At 38.6% G+C, this 18074-nt stretch overlaps 1 protein-coding gene across 1 annotated transcript in view; it reads left to right on the forward strand.

The window, feature by feature from the left end:
- The window catches only part of ABCA1 (ATP binding cassette subfamily A member 1), an 89197-nt gene that overhangs the window by 7109 nt on the left and 64014 nt on the right, over positions 1–18074 (forward strand). The window contains exon 2 of the mRNA XM_075279861.1: positions 13579–13729. Within this exon, the coding sequence (XP_075135962.1) occupies positions 13664–13729 (66 nt within the window). The 5' untranslated portion in view covers positions 13579–13663. The remainder of the gene's footprint in view (positions 1–13578; positions 13730–18074) is intronic.

The following is an 18074-nucleotide window of genomic DNA, read 5'->3' on the forward strand; positions in this document are numbered from 1 at the left end:
TCAGGAACCCAGCTATGATTTTCTTATTGTACCTGGGTTATCAGGCAGAGACACTACATGTATCATAAGATATCCCGGCCACAATAAGGAAATCATGGCTGGTTATCTGACCTTAGAAAGTTCCGGCACTCATGGTCGTATCTACTGGAAACTGATCAAGATAACAAGACAAGATATTTAGAGAATATCTTTAAAACTCTGCAAAATGTTTAATTACTTACATTTACAAAAATGTTTAACTTTTAATTATCTACAAATTTAAAAATCATTATGTTCATGGGGATACCCCTTTAACGTAGTTTACTAGTCTATAGTCGACTATAGTAGGTACATATGGTTGATTTTGTTCACAGTTTTGCCTGGACATGTTCTATAGTCACGTAATACAAATTGAAGCCATGTTTACTGGAATACTGTAAGCCTTCAGTCTCTCTAGAGTACTGCTATCTGTTTCCTCCCTAATGACATCCATGAGGGCTCAATCATTATTACTATGTATACTCTGTTGGATACAAATAAATAAAACTGTCTGCTTGCCAGACAACTAGGAAAATTGTTATTTTTCTGCTATTTGCTCATCTCTCATTGGAAATTTAACAAATACTGGACTTTTAATAGCATTATTATTAATACATCTGTAATTGTTTGCATTAGTTACAAAGTCATCAAGTTGTTAGTAGTAATACAATAAGCATATGTATATTACAAGCACATTTTTGTACTAAACACTATAACTGATGATGTGACTCTATATAAGTTACAACTTACCAAGAATGATAGGTATTTGCTTCCTTACTATTTACAGTACACCGCAATGTAGCATCCACTATGGAATATGTGAATTGTGCAGAATGGCCTCATGTAAATTATTTGAAATATTACCCTCAGGCCCGCATAGTTATCTCCTCAGTAATATGAGCTATATGCTCTGTGTTGTAGGTGTACATATGAAAGGAAAGGTGGGTGCACATATAAAATGCACACTCTATTATACTATATACTGTAGTTTATCTTTGCTATTACTTTTCCAATATGCCATTGTATTAAGGTGATTAGGTTATTAAAGGCTTGTCAGCTACTAACATGCAGTTATTTCATAAAGGTATTTTGTAATGGTGTTTGCCTTTCAGTAGACCTCTTTACCACAGATAATATTTCTACTAATTGATGTATAAGCAGTTGGTATTGACCCCATTGTGAGTCAGACATTTATTAGACAGTCACTGACAGTCACATACATGTAAGAGGTTAGGACTGCTTTTTCCTGCTGAGCCAAAACAGTGTTGTTATTATTATTATTATTATTATTATTATTATGTTTACTTGTATAGTGCCAGCATATTCCAGAGTGCTTTAGAGTCAAAATCCCATATAGGGCTCTCACCGTACATTCCCTATCAGTATGTTTTTGCAGGAAGAAACCGTAACATTGCGCTCTGAAATCTGACCTGCAGCCTTGCCTTCTGTGGTCAACCGGCGGGGCTGTATCTGCTAGGCAGTGTTGTAATTGGCGTGTGCCATAAATTTTGGCTTTTAAAAAACACAGAAAAGTGTTGGACTTAATTTGATAAATATGCCCCAAAGTGTTACAGAGTTGTAATGTTCACAATATCAGTTGTGCTAAGTCTGTGGTTATAATGGAATCAAAATACTTGGATGTAATGCAGTAATAATTCTGATGTTTCTCTTCTGCTCGAGTAACATAAAATACACTGAACACATGGGTCTCTCCTCTCTATCCATACTCTACAGAATATCACACACAAAATGCTTCTTATCTCCTCTATTCCCCTTCCTGTCTCCTAAGTAATTGTGCATCACATGCTGGGCAGCAGCAAAGTCAAGTATTCAGAAAAAAAACAAAACAAACCAGAGGTCAGATGCACTGGAGTTATTCTTGATCAATAGCAGATGTAAAGGCAGGTAGAGGAATGAGATATATATGATGTCTACACAGGGTTAAATACTCTTTGGAGAATGGGTTTAGATTATAAGGCACAGGTGACACTTTTCCCAAAAAGAGTGGTAGTGTAGAATTATAATTTGTTAACTTTTTATTTGTTAGTTTATTAAATTCAGGGCAATAGCAATTGTCTACAAATCTTAAGCGGATGCCATCACCACAACAGTATCTAAATTATATGTATGCTGTAGTAGGCGATGTTAGCAACACATGAGGACTAAAAACTTGATTTTCTCAGCTTTTTGCCACTAACTGACCCTATAGCAGCATATAAGTGGTTTAGCATGGACGTAACTACCTGGGTAGCAGACATAGCTGCTTCTATGAGGTCCAACAACTAAGAGGGTCCATTTTCAGTGAGACCTAGGGTGCAATGTGTGGATGATGGAAGGGAATGTGGAAAACTGAATGTGCCTCTATTACTTTACTCTGATATCATGATGTTTGCTTGTGACATGATGAGAATTGTTCTCTTCATATATTGTAATGTCACAGTGTACACAGTGAGCGTTTAGTGTGTGCATTATTCTTGTATAATTATGTTATTGAGGTTACTATCCCTGTACTGTGTCATCACTATGTTTATTATCTCTGTACTGTCACAATACTGTTAGTTACAATATATATATATACTAGCTGGTACCCACGACTTCGTCTGCGGTGATTGTAGAAGTGGGTATATACAGTCGCGGGTAAGGTTTTCGTAATGTGTATAAGGTATGGGATATAAAACGTAACTGTGTATCTTGTTGTTGCTGTAATTCTGAGAGCACATGAGACTTTTGTGTTGAATGTAATTTGTATTTCAGCCGCTATACGGTGTTGGTATAAACTGTACATAGTGACTTTGGGACAGAGGTATTTCAGGTTAATATACTTCGATATACGACATTGTATGATTTGTTATTTTCCGCCAGTACATGTAAGTTTTGGGCACAGGATACTCTTGAGTACGCAACATAAAGTCTGGCCCTGTGCATGACAGTTTAGTAACTCCATGTGCCTCTTATTAATAGCAATTAACCCCATCATGTCCCTCACATTAACCCCAGTGTAAGAGTTACTGATAGAGATGAGCGAGTACTGTTGGGATCAGCCGATCCGAACAGCACGCTCGCATAGAAATGAATGGACGTAGCCGGCACGCGGGGGGTTAAGCGCGCTGGCTACGTCCAAGAGGAAGTACCAGGTGCATCCATTCATTTCTATGGAGCGTGCTGTTCAGATCGGCTGATCCCAACAGTACTCGCTCATCTCTAGTTACTGATATGTGAGAGACTTGGAGGTAATAATTAAGTATCTTCATTACTGAGGTCTTTTATTAGTACCTCCATATGTCTCACATATTAGTAACCTTTATATGGGGCACACAGGGGTTAATATGAGGGACATGATGGGGTTTATTCCTATTAATGTGAGGTACATGGAGTTACTAACACTAAACTAATAACCCCAAATGCCTGACATTAATGAGAATAGGAAGTAAAGGAAGGGAGCTGTGTGCTTCTTACTTTCAGTTTGCTAGCAGCTTCGGCAGGAGCTATCACTATAGCAGGCAGAGACTTGAGCAACTAAGCTCCACCCCCTGGGTTTCCTGCACCCCTCTCACAGGGGAGTGTCCTTATGCCTCAGCTCTAGAAGAGACTTTATTTAACTCTTGCAGGTCCTGTGCTGCTGGCATGCCAGTGAAATATGGCAGGAGTGCCACTCTTGGCATGTGTGCCAGGGGTTGCTGACCTCTGCTGTAGGGGGTAATATGAATTTTGTGGCTTGCTATGGTCCAAAGTGTGTGAGATTGAAGAGATAGTGATGTGAGTTTGGGTTTTGTGGGGGTCCTGGGAAAAACGTATGTGTGCTATTGTGACGAAAAGTAGCCTATTGCGCAATCGAGTGTAGGGACTATGTTTGTGGAAAATTTCAGCCAAATCGGTGGAGCGGTTTTTGCGTGATTGACCGCCAAAGATCCGAACATCCAAAGGGTCCTGGGAAAAACGTATGTGCGCTATTGTGACGAAAAGTAGCCTATTGCGCAATCGAGTGTAGGGACTATGTTTGTGGAAAATTTCAGCCAAATCGGGGTCCAAAGTGTGTGAGATTGCAGAGATAGTGATGTGAGTTTGGGGTTTGTGGGGGTCCTGGGAAAAACGTATGTGCGCTATTGTGACGAAAAGTAGCCTATTGCGCAATGGGGTGTATTAACTATGTTTGAGGAAAATTTCAGCCAAATCGGTCAAGCGGGTTTTGCGTGATTGACTAACAAACATCCGAACACACAAACCCACAAACATCCAAACTCACAAACTTTCACATTTATAATATTAATAGGATATATATATATATATATATATATATATATATATATATATATATATATATATATATTAGTCTATAGGCCACAGAAAAAGCTAAGTATATAGTGTTATTGATCAGCAGGGTGAATGCTGCCCGGAAAATGTTTCAAAATAGAACAGTGAATGTGTCATGTGTGAGAGTCATCTCTTATTGATTTTCCTGGGTGATGTTTGCTGATAACATGTGAATGAGTAATCTACCAGAACAGCATTTTCATAAAAATGTTAAAAAAATTTAAAAAAATCGTAGCATCTCAGCTCAACATCTTTAATTACCTATAGTAGTATCTATTGTAAAAAAAAAAAAAATGGAATGATTTTAGGCTAAGACCCCACATAGCGAAATGCAGCAAAAGACACTTCTTTTTGGACCCCTTCACATGGAGTATACACTGGCTGATTCTGAACGTGTAAACGTTCCGAATCAGCGGCGTTTAAAACAGATCCCATTGCTTTCTATGGGAGCCGGCATACGTGCGCTCCCCATAGAAATGAATGGGCTGTTTTTTTCCATTCATTTCTATGGGGAGCGCACGTATGCCGACTCCCATAGAAAGCAATGGGATCTGTTCTAAACGCCGCTGATTCAGAACGTCTACACGTTCAGAATCAGCCAGCGTATACTCCGTGTGAAGGGGCCCTTTCATTGCGTTTTTGCAGAGTTTTCCTTTGCAGACTTTCTGCACATATTATGGTATATCTATACAAAATATATCTATACAAAAATTACCTAGAAGAAAATTTCTGGCACATTATGTAAATTCGGATGTAATAAAGTTCTATACTATTTGGAAGTTTATACCTTGAGTGCCAGAAATTTTCTTCTATGTATTATGGCTGTGAGAGGCCATTTCTGTGCACCAAAGATTTGACCGAGTGACGGTACATTATTACTATACAAAAATGACCAGCGTTTCTGTAGGTATAAATGACATGCTGCAGCAAGCGTTTTTGGAAATGCACTTTTTTGCTGTTTTTTTTTGCAATGTGTGGATGAGTTTGCCACAAACCCATTTACTTTGCAGGTACTGTAAAATGCAGCATTTTCGCAACATGGGGCTTCTTCTTTAGGCAAATTTATCAGGAGAGAACAACCACTACTATGTAATATATATTTTTTATATAAATTCTTTATTTCTAACAAATATATAAATTAGAAAAACAATACAAAAAGTTCAAAAACAGAACAGGGCCAAACAGCAAGGGCCTGTAAACATGCCAAATAACAGGGAACCACTATGCAATGTTTTATAAAAAGGGATTGTGTTTTAGAACTGAATCTTAGCAAGTATATTTAGCAAGTTTGCACTTGTGCAGAATGCGACCAAAACTTGGATATTATGTAGCGTAAAGTTTTTTCTTTATTTACTGTTTTTGTTTGTGTTTTCTCATCCTCCTCCCCTTGTAGTGTCAGTATAAATGTGAATAATTGTCAAACACTTTCAAGAACTTTAATTGCTGAGTTGAAGGTGCAAAATACCATTAAACATCATTAAGCTATCACATTTATTGCACGTCTGCGGATGTTTAAGTAATATGTCTGACAGGGAATGTGTATATTACGCACTCACAGAATGCATCTATTTATGATGCCTGCTTCATGTTACCAACTTTACATTCTTGTGATGGAACCTTCTTCCCACATACTGTTTACCGCAGATAACCTTTCACTCCCATCCACTTTGCCAGACAAGCAATGCCACTAAGATACAAACTTGCTAGTGTAGTAGAAATTTTGACTATGGCAGTGAAGCTAACAAATGGAAATATTTTTTTTTTAGCTGAAAGGGATATTGTTCTGGAGTTTAATAAGCAGTGAAATATTAAACATCTATCTGAAATAAATGGGATGGGGCAGTAACATGCCAACCACCCCATCTACCCAATCCATGACCATTTCCTCAGTGTGAAAATACCCTTAGGCTTAGTTCACACGCAAATCCGTGTGTGCATATTCTGTCGTAGCATCCGCGACAGGATGCTGGTGCAGTGCATGGCATCCCGTCGCGGCTTTCCGCTCCAGATTAGGCCCAAATGAATGGGCCTAGCCCAAAGGGGGTTGCCACGAGGCTTTAGAGTATACCATAGACTATACCATGAATGGAAGCCAATGAAAATAAGAACATGAAAAAATTCCAGTATTTTAGGAAAGTGAGGCCAGGGCAAAGGCATTAACACCGGAGCAAAAACTGCAGCATTGTACATTCCCAGCAAAGTGGATAGGATTCACATGCTGCAGACATGCTCCGATTTAAAAACACAGTTGCGTTTTTGTAAATCACAGCTTGTCAATTATACATACGGAAATGCTGGTGCTTTCCATATAGATATAATTGGAGGAGAAAGTCCTCAGAGGTAAACTCTGCAGACTTTCTGTGAAAAGCACGTCAGAAAAAACTTTAAGGGTGCAGGTCACGTAAATAGAATATTGAAACAATTGTCAATACCATTTTTATTATTATTAGCATTATTATTATTAGAGATGAGCGAGTACTGTTCGGATCAGCCGATCCGAACAGCACGCTCCATAGAAATGAATGGATGCACCTGGTACTTCCGCTTTGATGGCGGCTGGCCGCTTAACCCCCACGTGCCGGCTACGTCCATTCATTTCTATGCGAGCATGCTGTTCGGATCGGCTGATCTGAACAGTACTCACTCATCTCTAATTATTATTATTATTTTTTTATTTTTTTCTCAATACGTTACTTATTGAGTAAGAAAATGAAAGGTTACAGCATAGAAATGTTTCCAGTGGACATGCACAATAAATGATTAAGACATACCAAAGATAGAAGGCTTAAGACTACATCTTCCAGTTGGTCACAAATAAAGGTAATTCTAGAGCAAAGTGATTAAACAAATTTGTCATATTCTTATAAACTTTACAGAAAAAAAAATCAAAAACTTGTAATATTATTTTCAGTTATTATTATTGACATTATTATTATTCTTATAACTTTGTAATAGTCAAGTCTGAAGTAATTCTTTGGACTGTCTGTATTGAGGTTACCAGTATAAGTGACTAGAATAAATGGCTGAAATAGGTGACCACGTGTAACAGAACAACATTAACATTCCACAGCAGATGTCTCATGTAGCCCCAATAACGTTAATAGGATTTGTGATCTAATCCTTATTAATACCATCCTTACCTGAAATACCTGGTGAACAAGTCTGATGATGAGTACACAATACTAGATGTTGTCATAATGATGATGGTCGGGGCACCAGAACTAAACTAGAGATGAGACATTGGTCATTGATTTTAAAAATGCAGAAATGTTATTTGCTCTTTATAATTACTAAAACAATAATGATAGGCTTACTGAAGCTGAATAAAGATATCCTCTGACCTTTCACCTTTACTGTTTTGGGATATGTACTTGCTTTCAAGGAGATAATCTAAAGTGTTAGGTAGGACTCCCCTTTCTGCTTTACAGTCATTGATAGAGATGAGGCAATACCAAGAGGGCTAGTCAAAGAGAACCTGCGACTAGTATGCAGTCCTTAGAAAGGGTGACCCTAACATAATTCAAGTTAAGACACAAGTCAGGCTAAAGCTACATGGCAAAATGTAGCTGTGGGACCTGAGATTGTAAAGTGGTGCTACCACATTGGGCTTAGTGATTGTATTGTGATCTGCAAGATGTCAAGCCACCACCATGCCGTTGGAAGAAGTAAAACCTTACTGCAATTCCATTTACGAACACTATGTACAATTGGCAGCATGACCGTTGCAACCTCAAATGGGTATTTTAGTAATTTCAAGTTATCCCCTATCTACAAAATATGGTAATATGTCAAATTACTGAAATAACGCTTAATGTTCAGTAGTCGCCTTAGGAAGGGGAATCATGCTGCCCTTCCTGCCAAATGAGCATGTTCATCGATGCCCATTTTATTGTATCTGTGTTTCATACTGTCATGTATGAGATCGTATATTTATAAGGATTCAGCACATGGACAAGTTATATTCCCCAGTTCACATTGCTGTTGAAATAAGAGACTCCTTTACCAGTTACCCAAAAAGTGTGTGGGCATAAATGTAGAATGCAGTTTATAAGTTCACTGCTTTTCTCTTAGATGGTTGGTTTTGCCTGCGTTTCAGCTCCCTGTGCAGTAAAATTATACGCTCTACTGAAGGCTACAAAGTAGGTCATGTCATGTGTCCCACTGCAAAAAATATAAAATTGGTTAAAAAGTAGAAGAAAAAAATCTACATAATATGGTCCTCTATTACTATGGTAACACACTGTATGTCCTTTCTGCATCGAAAGATTTAGATCATCCCAATAGTAGAAGGGAACGTGCATTTTATCTGTGTGCAGTGTCACATGCAGGATTGTGTTTTGTCATGAATGGTATCTTTATTATTGGGATTAGGTATACACTTATATGTACTTAGAAGAACACATATGTATATATAAGTATGTGTTGTTCATATATGTATAAGATGCCTCATGGGATAGGTGACTAGGACTTACAACAGAAGACCTATATCCTCCCATAAGACAGAACTCTGGCGTGTTTTAAAGTTAACACACTGAAGATAGATAGATAGATAGATAGATAGATAGATAGGATAAAATAATCCTTTAATAGTCCCACCATGGGGAAATTCAGTGTGTTACAGCAGCATAGATAACACAATAATAATACAAGATACAAAGACAAAAGCTCCAGTAGAGACATTACAGTGACAGTAGGTACAGATAAAAAGATAAAGGTAAAAAATAGTAGAAGGGATATCACAACTTAAGGCTTCTTCAGTTCTCTGTATGGAATGATCTCCGCTTAGCTCGGTATTGGTTGTACAGCCTAACCATGACGGAGAGGAAGGACTTCCGATAACGCTCCTTCTCACACTTGGGGTGACGCAGTCGGTTACTGACGGTACTGCCCAGGGCTGTCACGGTCTCATACATGGGGTGGGATTTGTTCTCCAGCATGGCGTTCAGCATGCACAGTATCCTCCTGTCACCCATCAGCTGCACTGGGTCCAGGGGGCTCCCCAGGACAGAGCTGGCCCTTCTAATCAGCTTGTCGAGCTTATTCCTATCTCTGTTTAATATGCTACTTCCCCAGCAGGCCACTCCGAAGAAGATGGGTGATGCCACTACAGAGTTGAAAAAGAAGATAGATAGATGTCTCTTATAGCTCACCAGTTAGTTATTCAGTCAATTTTCTTCTTAAGTTTTTTTTTTTCCGTGTACATAAAGCATGTCAGTACAGTACATCACCTAAGGGAACGTCTAAAAGAATGCAGTGCATTTACAGGAAGGGTCTTGAACATGTGTTAAAGCTAGACCATGTCAATTTGACAAATCTTATAAGATGGTTAGTGATGTTATTACCAGTAATTTTTATATCTCCAGCTAAGTGTTTTTATTTTACCCCAAATTCAGTGTTTAAGGTGTGTTCCTTAGCACTGACGATTTTCTGTATTATCAGCACACAGTACATTGCATGGGTGAACAGTGAATTAGCCCAATGCTGCAATGTTTCTATGGTTCAGGTGCATTATACCATAATTAGGATTTTCTTTGATGATATTTTCATAACTATCTCCCCATTAACGTTGACTGTATAGAAGGAAAAAATAAAGGAAATAATTTTACAATGGGACCTATGTATTTTTTTTTGTTATACAAGCTAGAATGCCAATGTTTATAGCTGAAATACTAGGAAACAATTTTGGCATATCATTGCAATTGAGTTTACAGGGCCAAACACAAAAGTAAACATTTCTAATTACTTCTTTATCCAAACTTACATGTACAGTCTTTTATGGCCAGGATATATAAAACACATGGCAGTGAACGGAACTATTCCCTACAAGTAAAGAAAGAACTAGGAATGTATAAAGAATATGCAAATACGTCCCCCATAGTGGAAAAGAAAGACTTGCTCTAGTGCCATCTTTTGGAAGGTAGCTCCCTGCATGATCTGGGATTAAAGTATGAATCCTCTTTTTCATTGATCTATGGATAGTCCAAGATAGAATAGACTCTGAGCAGGCTACAGACCAATCTGCCAATCTGAATATAAGCCAAGGCCCCTAATTTTACCACAAAAAACTGAGAAAACTTATTGACTCGAGTATAAGCCGAGGGGGGGGGGGGGGGGGAATGCAGCAGCTACTGGAAAATTTCAAAAATTAAAATGGTCGGAGTTTTTGGGTGCAGTAGTTGTTGGGTGCTGGGGAAGGGGAGGAGGTGTTTTGGTTGTCTGTCTGCCCCTTCCCTGAGCTTGAGGACTTTTTTTTTTCCCCCACTTGGAATTCAGCCTGGCTGAATATAGGGTATCTACAGTGCTCCTATTAACCCCTTTCCGACGGAACAGGAGCACTGCAGATCCCCTATATTCAGTAGACCGGGCACTTTCAGACACAGGGATACCTAATGTGTATGTGTTTCACAGTCATTTTCTACTTTTATATGTATTCTAGGGAAAGGAAGGATTTAGAACTTTTATTTACATTATTTTTGTATTATTTTTTTTTTAAAGCCTCTTTTTTTTTTCTCTTCACCATTTTATGGGAGATTCTATATATTACTATTGCGGTTGGTATTTTTATTTATTTATTTATTTATTTTTTGCTTGTCTCGAGTATAAGCCGAGGGGGGCTTTTTCAGCACAAAAACTGTGCTGAGAAATTCGGCTTATACTCGAGTATATACGGTACATCCTGTCCTAGTTCATTACCAGGCATTTTCTGGCAAGCCACCAGACTCTGCACACTACAAGGTGGCCGGAAAAGACAGTAGACTTTTTAAGGAGACATAGTACCCCTTCTGACTAGCAGTGTGTGTAACATAGACAGTATCTCTAGTAGTAGCGCTTGTTTGTGCAACTTCTCTATGGTTAAATGTTTCTGATGTGTATTCTTACGTCTTCATGAAGAAACAGCCCCCCTCCACCACCAGATCATCTAATTTGATCATTCTCACAAGAAATTATAACATAGATTTCAGTGTGTGTTAGTGTGTCCGTGCTTACACATTTTATGTGGTCATTTTCCTCTCCAAAGAGCACTTATGACCCAGTCATTTGCATACATTTTGCAGAATTCAGTCCCCTTAAGACACTGTTAGACCATACATGTGTATGTTATCAAAATACGGCTGCCATAAAGTGTCCTTCAGTGATAACCTGTTGTCTATATCTGTTTTATGTTTCCCATCTATTCTGTGTGTTCAATAAAAAGGTCAATGGGAAATAAAGAATACATGACCAAGTACAAAATTGTCTCCAGTATCAGATGGCTTCTTCAGAGTATTGATGTAAAAAAGCAAAAATCTTTTTTTAGGCTTGTTCAATTTGCCAATAGCATTACTGAGCTAAAAATAGTATGTTATCCTATTTCACTGTCTTGGTATGATGTATTACTGGATGAACCTAGCCACTGGACAGTAATGAAAATCTGAGAGTAGGAGCATGGATCACAATGCTTTCATTTTATAATGACACTGTACCATTTGCCGCTCACTCAGAGTTTCATTGAAATGCCATTTACGTCCTGAACCATGCAAGCGGATAGGCCTACTTAGTAAGCCATAGAAAGTAGAAGTGAACCAGGAGAAATAATATTACCTGGCCACTGTATTAAAGGGGACCTTTCACCACATCCACCCATCTCAGGATTTGCATCATTCAATAGGTTCTGATTCCAGTGCAGTTTGAGTTTTTTCTCTAGCCCCTACCATTCCTAAGCAATCACTGCAGCTACTTTTGTTGCCTGATGTAATAATAAGGCTCTTTGGGATATATTTACACAGGGTTTTTTGTCAGGCAAAAAAAAAATCATTTTTAGAATCTTTTAAAAATCGGATCCAAAAAAATTTACTGTAAAAATACCCTTAATGTTAAGTGGACAGTCTTGGGCCAGAGAAGACAAGGGAGTAGCTCGCTTGGCAATAGACAACCAATTTAGCATATCAGCACCAAAACTAACTGCACTGATTGCTCAGGACTGGAGAGGGCTACAGAAAAAAATTCAACTGTGCCAGAATCAATGGAGCAGCACCTATTAAAGCATGCAAAAAGCTGGAATTGGTGGTTGTGGTGCTTATCAATAGAAAATAGAGGCATTCAAAGTACATGGAGATGGTTGGAAGTAGTAATGTTTGTTTAGTGCTACCAGTTCTACAAGAGTTTATTGCACCTTTCTTTTTAGTGTGCTTTGTAAAAAGCTTAAGGAGTAGTTTGATCTGTGACGTCTGAACAAAGGTCCACTGAATTGTTCTTGCAAGCAGATGGTGGATAAATGGCAGACATGAAATCTCCTTATTTCCTAAAGGCAAATGAACTCACCAAACCTCAATAATGAATTTGATTACACTTGGATTGAACTTCCAGTATGATTCAAAATAATTCTTAGTGTCTCTATTAGATCTTATGACCAGCTCATTGTTTTTTTTTAAAGTGAAGTAAATACTATACTGTATACGTTGGGTGTACATTTATATAACCCATGACCTTTTCAAGTTTTACCATGCTGATACCCTGCTAGGCCATATATGACATCTTAAAAATGTGACAAATACAGCGCATACTTACAGACACTCTCAGTATTCCTAGCAAAGTATAGAATGGATGGAAAGCGTTAGACCTTACCAAAATAATCTACCACAGCAGTGTCTGACTTATGACAGAGCAAGCCTGATTAAAGAGAAATGAAATGTTTACTATGTATCATGGCTAGAAAACGTTGTTAAGCTGCAGTTTGCAATGTTTCGGAAAATATTAGGCAATTTAATGTATGAAATGTGGTGCTAGTAGGCTCATTGGTTTACTTTAGTTAGATTCTGCGAATAAAGCAGAAAAGGTTCGATATCTAATATACTGTAAATAAATATATTGTGCAGACAGGGCATCAGTTTTTTGTGTCCCCCACCACTGTTATCTGTACTGTTCATCATTGGGCCTATTGTCGTGACATGATAATGTGTCCCAATTAGCTCTTCTACCTACCAGTGTGCCATGTACCCATTTATATTATATCTGCACAACTGGATACCAGTGATATAGCTGTATCCTGAAAACAGCCAACAATATGTCATTGTTCTCCTGTGAGAAGCACTTAGTGAAGTGACAGATACCATCATTTCCCACTAATAGTGTCCCATTTTCTGGTTGTCATCCAGCAGTTTCTCTACATTGACCGCTGTCATTGTCCTGTATCTGTCCGTACTTGTATGTGTGAAGCTTTGCTTACCTCAGGAAAAAGCTTCTGATCATTTCCCTTTCTGACTCTTCCAGTTAATGAGCAACCTAAAGTCTCTGGTACTGCAACAACTTCTGCCTGAGCTGCAGAGGTGAAGCAGTGTGGACTCTCAGGGAGAAGATGTCGTACTGTACACAACTAGGACTGCTGCTCTGGAAGAATTTCACCTACCGGCGGAGGCAAACGGTGAGTTTATGTCTAACCCTATTTCACTTACAGCTCACAAATGTAAATTCTGGTGAACAGGAGTCTCATTTACTTTATTTTTTTTTTAGCTGAGTGCAAGGGCTTACTCATACAGACCATGCCAGTTTGCAGTTCTGCACCAATGTTTTCCTCTCCATGGCTTGCAAAGGCACAACAGATGTTAAAAAAGACCATGTGAATTAGGCCTTACTCTCTTAATTAATATTGGAAATGGAATTGATGTATTTCTCTCCATCTGCTTTCTGCTCTCGTAACTCCCGAGTCCTCTATACACATGCTTGTCAGGGGATGTGCACATCTGCAGATGGTTGTATTCCCAGTTATGCCATGAACTGCTGAAACTCTGTGTAGTTTAGTACTTTACTAATATTCCTGGAACAATAAGGCTGCTGCTGGCAGAGACATAGTGTCCTTAAAGCTGTAATCTCCATAAACGTTGTAGGATAGCAATTCATGTGCTATATAGCTAATTCCCGGTGTATTATTCTTTTAACGTGTCAACTTGTGCATGTCTGATATCCCATTTCAGCTGGTAGCTTTTCTACTTATACTATAACAGCCGGGATGGCTGAATACAAGACTTGTCCTCCTTGTATATAACAATAATATTATAGCAACACTCTCAAGTGCACCCATTTTACCATTTTGGTATTTATATCCTTACCCCTCATCCCAGATTGGCCTAATTCATAGCCATAGTGCAGTATACTACATGTCTTAAAACATATTCTCTATAATATTAGCGTAAAAGGATTTAGTGTGATTAAAGACATGTCTGGTCTGGTCAACGTGCCATCTGTTTCCAAGATTAGATAAAAAATAAGACCAACTGTTTCTTTGTGAAATACGGAATGGGTCAGTGAGTTGCTCCAGATCTTCATGTATTTGGTATCAGTGTAATATATGGTGGTGGAAAGTCTCTTCTGTCCTTCCTTCGCTTTATTATCATTGCTTACTATATAATATGGATATGGCATCAACGAGTTAGAGCTCACCACCAGACAGCAGTATTGTCACCAGTAGGCAATGTTTTATTTGTTATTGCAGTTTATAAGAGCCTAATGTTAATATGTTTTAGGTTATATTCACACCAACAGTTAAGTAAGGTTTTCTGGGTTATCTTGTTATTGAAAAAAAAAAAAAAAAAAAAAAAAAAAAAAAGGATAAGGTATTTTGTGGTAGCCACTGGCAAATATAAAGTCATCACACGGTAGGTTGATGTATGCAAAAGAAATATATTGATTTATTTTATAATTTTTAAAATGTTTTCTGAAAATGAGAGCTGGATTATGATTGGTACTATGGGTTATTGAGCCTATTTTCTTTTGCACCAGTTTATTGTAGCATTTTAAGGGCCTTTTCCATCCACAGACCTCAATTTTAACAAAAAATTAAATTGTGTGAACGGTGTGGTTTTAGGCACATTTTATGTTTTTTAAACACACATTTTTTTTTTTTTTAAATGGAAGAGAATGAGGTCTTAGGTTATGTTCAAACTATACTTTTTACATTCTGATTCTAATGCATATTCTGTGTTGGAGACTGCCTTCCATTGTTTCTAATAGGAATCTGTTGCAGGGTTCATATGGCAAAAAATTTTCATTCTGCTAATGCTAGATCAGTGGCATTACAAAGAAGTCGGCTTACATTGCTAAAACAGAGGAACTGTGGCAGAAGGTCACACTGTTAGAAGCCCTGCTGAATGGTCATGAGGAACCAGCATGGCAACCTGCGTCAGTTCCTTGCCAGAAACACAAGGCTCAGCTTTAGATTTCTGCTGCAGGCTTGCATTTTCCTGACATGTTTTATTGCTATGTGAACACAACCTGAGGCCAAAGAACCACGTAGCATAAAAGCTGCAATTTTGCCTTCTACAGCCCCTGCAAACTTTGACTGCCATCCACATATTGCAGCTAAATATACACAGCGAACATGCTGTGATTTCAAAAACCATTGCATTTTTGGAAATTATACCTACAGAAACGCCAGCAGTTTCCCTATAGGTATAAGTGAAGCAGAAAGTGTGGAGAGGAAAACTCTGTGGACTTTCTGTGCAAAGTGCTGTAGGAAAAACTGTGATACATTTCTGCTGCAGTTTTGCCTGCATCTCTTTTTGGCTGAAGCCTGATATTTGGGGCCTTAGCAGTAAAGGTAGTCTGTCATTAGAGCCCAGCATATCAACCCAACCCTACAGATAGGTTAGGGTAACCTGAATCAAACAGTGTTTTCTCCTTGTGAATCTGTGCCTCTGTTGCAAATGAGTTATTTGAAGCCATGAGGGCATTGATGTTGTTCCAAAGAGACAACACCCCTGTTTCTCCAAAGAGCTAATTTGCATATTGACAAAAACTGTAGTAACGCAGCGATTTGTGGCGGAAACGCCATGGGAAAAATTGCGGTGTTTTACAGTAAGTGCAAAGTGGATGGGATTCTAGCGAGTCCCATGCCCACTTTGTGGTAAATACCACGGTGCAGACACGCCGCGATTTCCAAAACTGGCGTGGTTTTGGAAATCACAGCATGTCAATTATATCTACGGAAACGCCAGCTGTTTCCCCATAGATACCCATAAATATAATTGTAACAGAAAGTCCGAGGAGGAAAACTCAGCAAACTTTCTGTTAAAAGCGCTGCAAGAAGAATCACAATATGTTGCCGCCGTGGTTTTTCACACAGCACTTTGTTGCTGCGGGATGTCCCATGGAGCCTTAGTCTAACAGAGCCACTGGTTTACAGGAGAAAACACTGATTCTGGTGATCCTAACCTATCTCTCTGCATGGCTGGGTTGTTATCCTGAGTTTTGTTGACAGACTTCATTTAAGCTGGCCATATGCATTCCATCATCATTTGCCAGGTATTCTGCCTGACCTCTGCATGTGCTTGTTGATTCTAGTATTTCTAATATAAATCAATAGATTGATACTGCTTTCATTAGCGTCCAAAGTTCACGTTACACATGGATAGATATGACCATGCAATTGAGTAATACTGTGTTCTATACTTTCCACATTCTTCCTGAATAACCTTTGAAACATTGATGTTAGATAATATTCACAACAGTTCCCACATCCAGCATGCCCACTATATGGATGGAGTTCTTCAATCTGCATATATTGGATGCATGATGCTAGTATCCTCAGATATAAATTAAAGCAATTGGATAGTTTTTAATTAGGTTTGAGAGAATTCTCTTCTAAGGTATAAAAGACTGCTTGAGAAGGTGCCCATAGTAACAGCCACATGTTGGGGTTGGTACGGGTCAGTATTGCAGGGCTCATTATCTATAGGGAGTAGAGATGAGCGAGTACTGTTCGGATCAGCCGATCCGAACAGCACGCTCGCATAGAAGTGAATGGGCGTAGCCGGCACGCGGGGGGTTAAGCGGCCAGCCGCCGTCAAAGTGGAAGTACCAGGTGCATCCATTCATTTCTATGGAGCGTGCTGTTCGGATCGGCTGATCCGAACAGTACTCGCTCATCTCTAATAGGGAGGCAAGTTATTGGACACTGTTGGACCTAACAGCTGCAGTAAGTGGCAGCAGAATAAGCTGCAGTGATACATCTGTAGGCCAGTATGCCCTCACAGCGTGTAGCCAAATGGATTCATACAGCTGCTTTATAACCATGCGTCAGTAGATTGCTTTGTACTGGATATACAAAGTTAAACTGGTATTATGGAAGTTAATGTTAAAAGACGTAAATCCTGAGCCGTATTCACAAATTTAATGAGGTCTATTCCTTTTATTAGTTTCTAGATCTTTGTTTTTTTATGGATTACCTCATCTCCTTACCTTATCTCATTGTCTTCAAAAACTTTCTCAAATTATTCTTGATTATATATTTACTGTAATGTAATACCCTCAACCCTCTGTTATTTTCACGTACCGCATGCCATAGCACTCACCAATATGATAGACTATGAATGTGAAACTGTCTCAATGGAAATTTAGGGCAGGACATTCTTTTCTGAGTGTTTGTTTTGTCTATGTTTTCTGTGTAAAGATAAAGGAAAACGAATTGTAAAAATTGTTAATTCCAAATACAGCAGCCCTGTATCTGCGTTCTAGAAAGCATCGTAGGGAGCAAGTCCTGAAAAACTCTGATGATGGAAATGTACGGAATTAAAAAGGCTTGTAGATTTGTCTATATGTAAGAGGCCACCTACCCTCTGGGTGCACTTCCTGGACAATTGGGCTTTCCTCCTAGAAACAGACCTCTACTTCTGAGCAGCCCTGTGTAAGACATACTTTATGGGCCCAACTCTGTTTCTAGGAGACTTTAGTGAAGTGAATGCAGAGCACAAGAAAAGATCTGAAATGAAATT

The sequence above is a fragment of the Leptodactylus fuscus genome, chromosome 1 (genome assembly GCF_031893055.1).
Source record: "Leptodactylus fuscus isolate aLepFus1 chromosome 1, aLepFus1.hap2, whole genome shotgun sequence".
Taxonomy (NCBI): Eukaryota; Metazoa; Chordata; class Amphibia; order Anura; family Leptodactylidae; genus Leptodactylus; species Leptodactylus fuscus.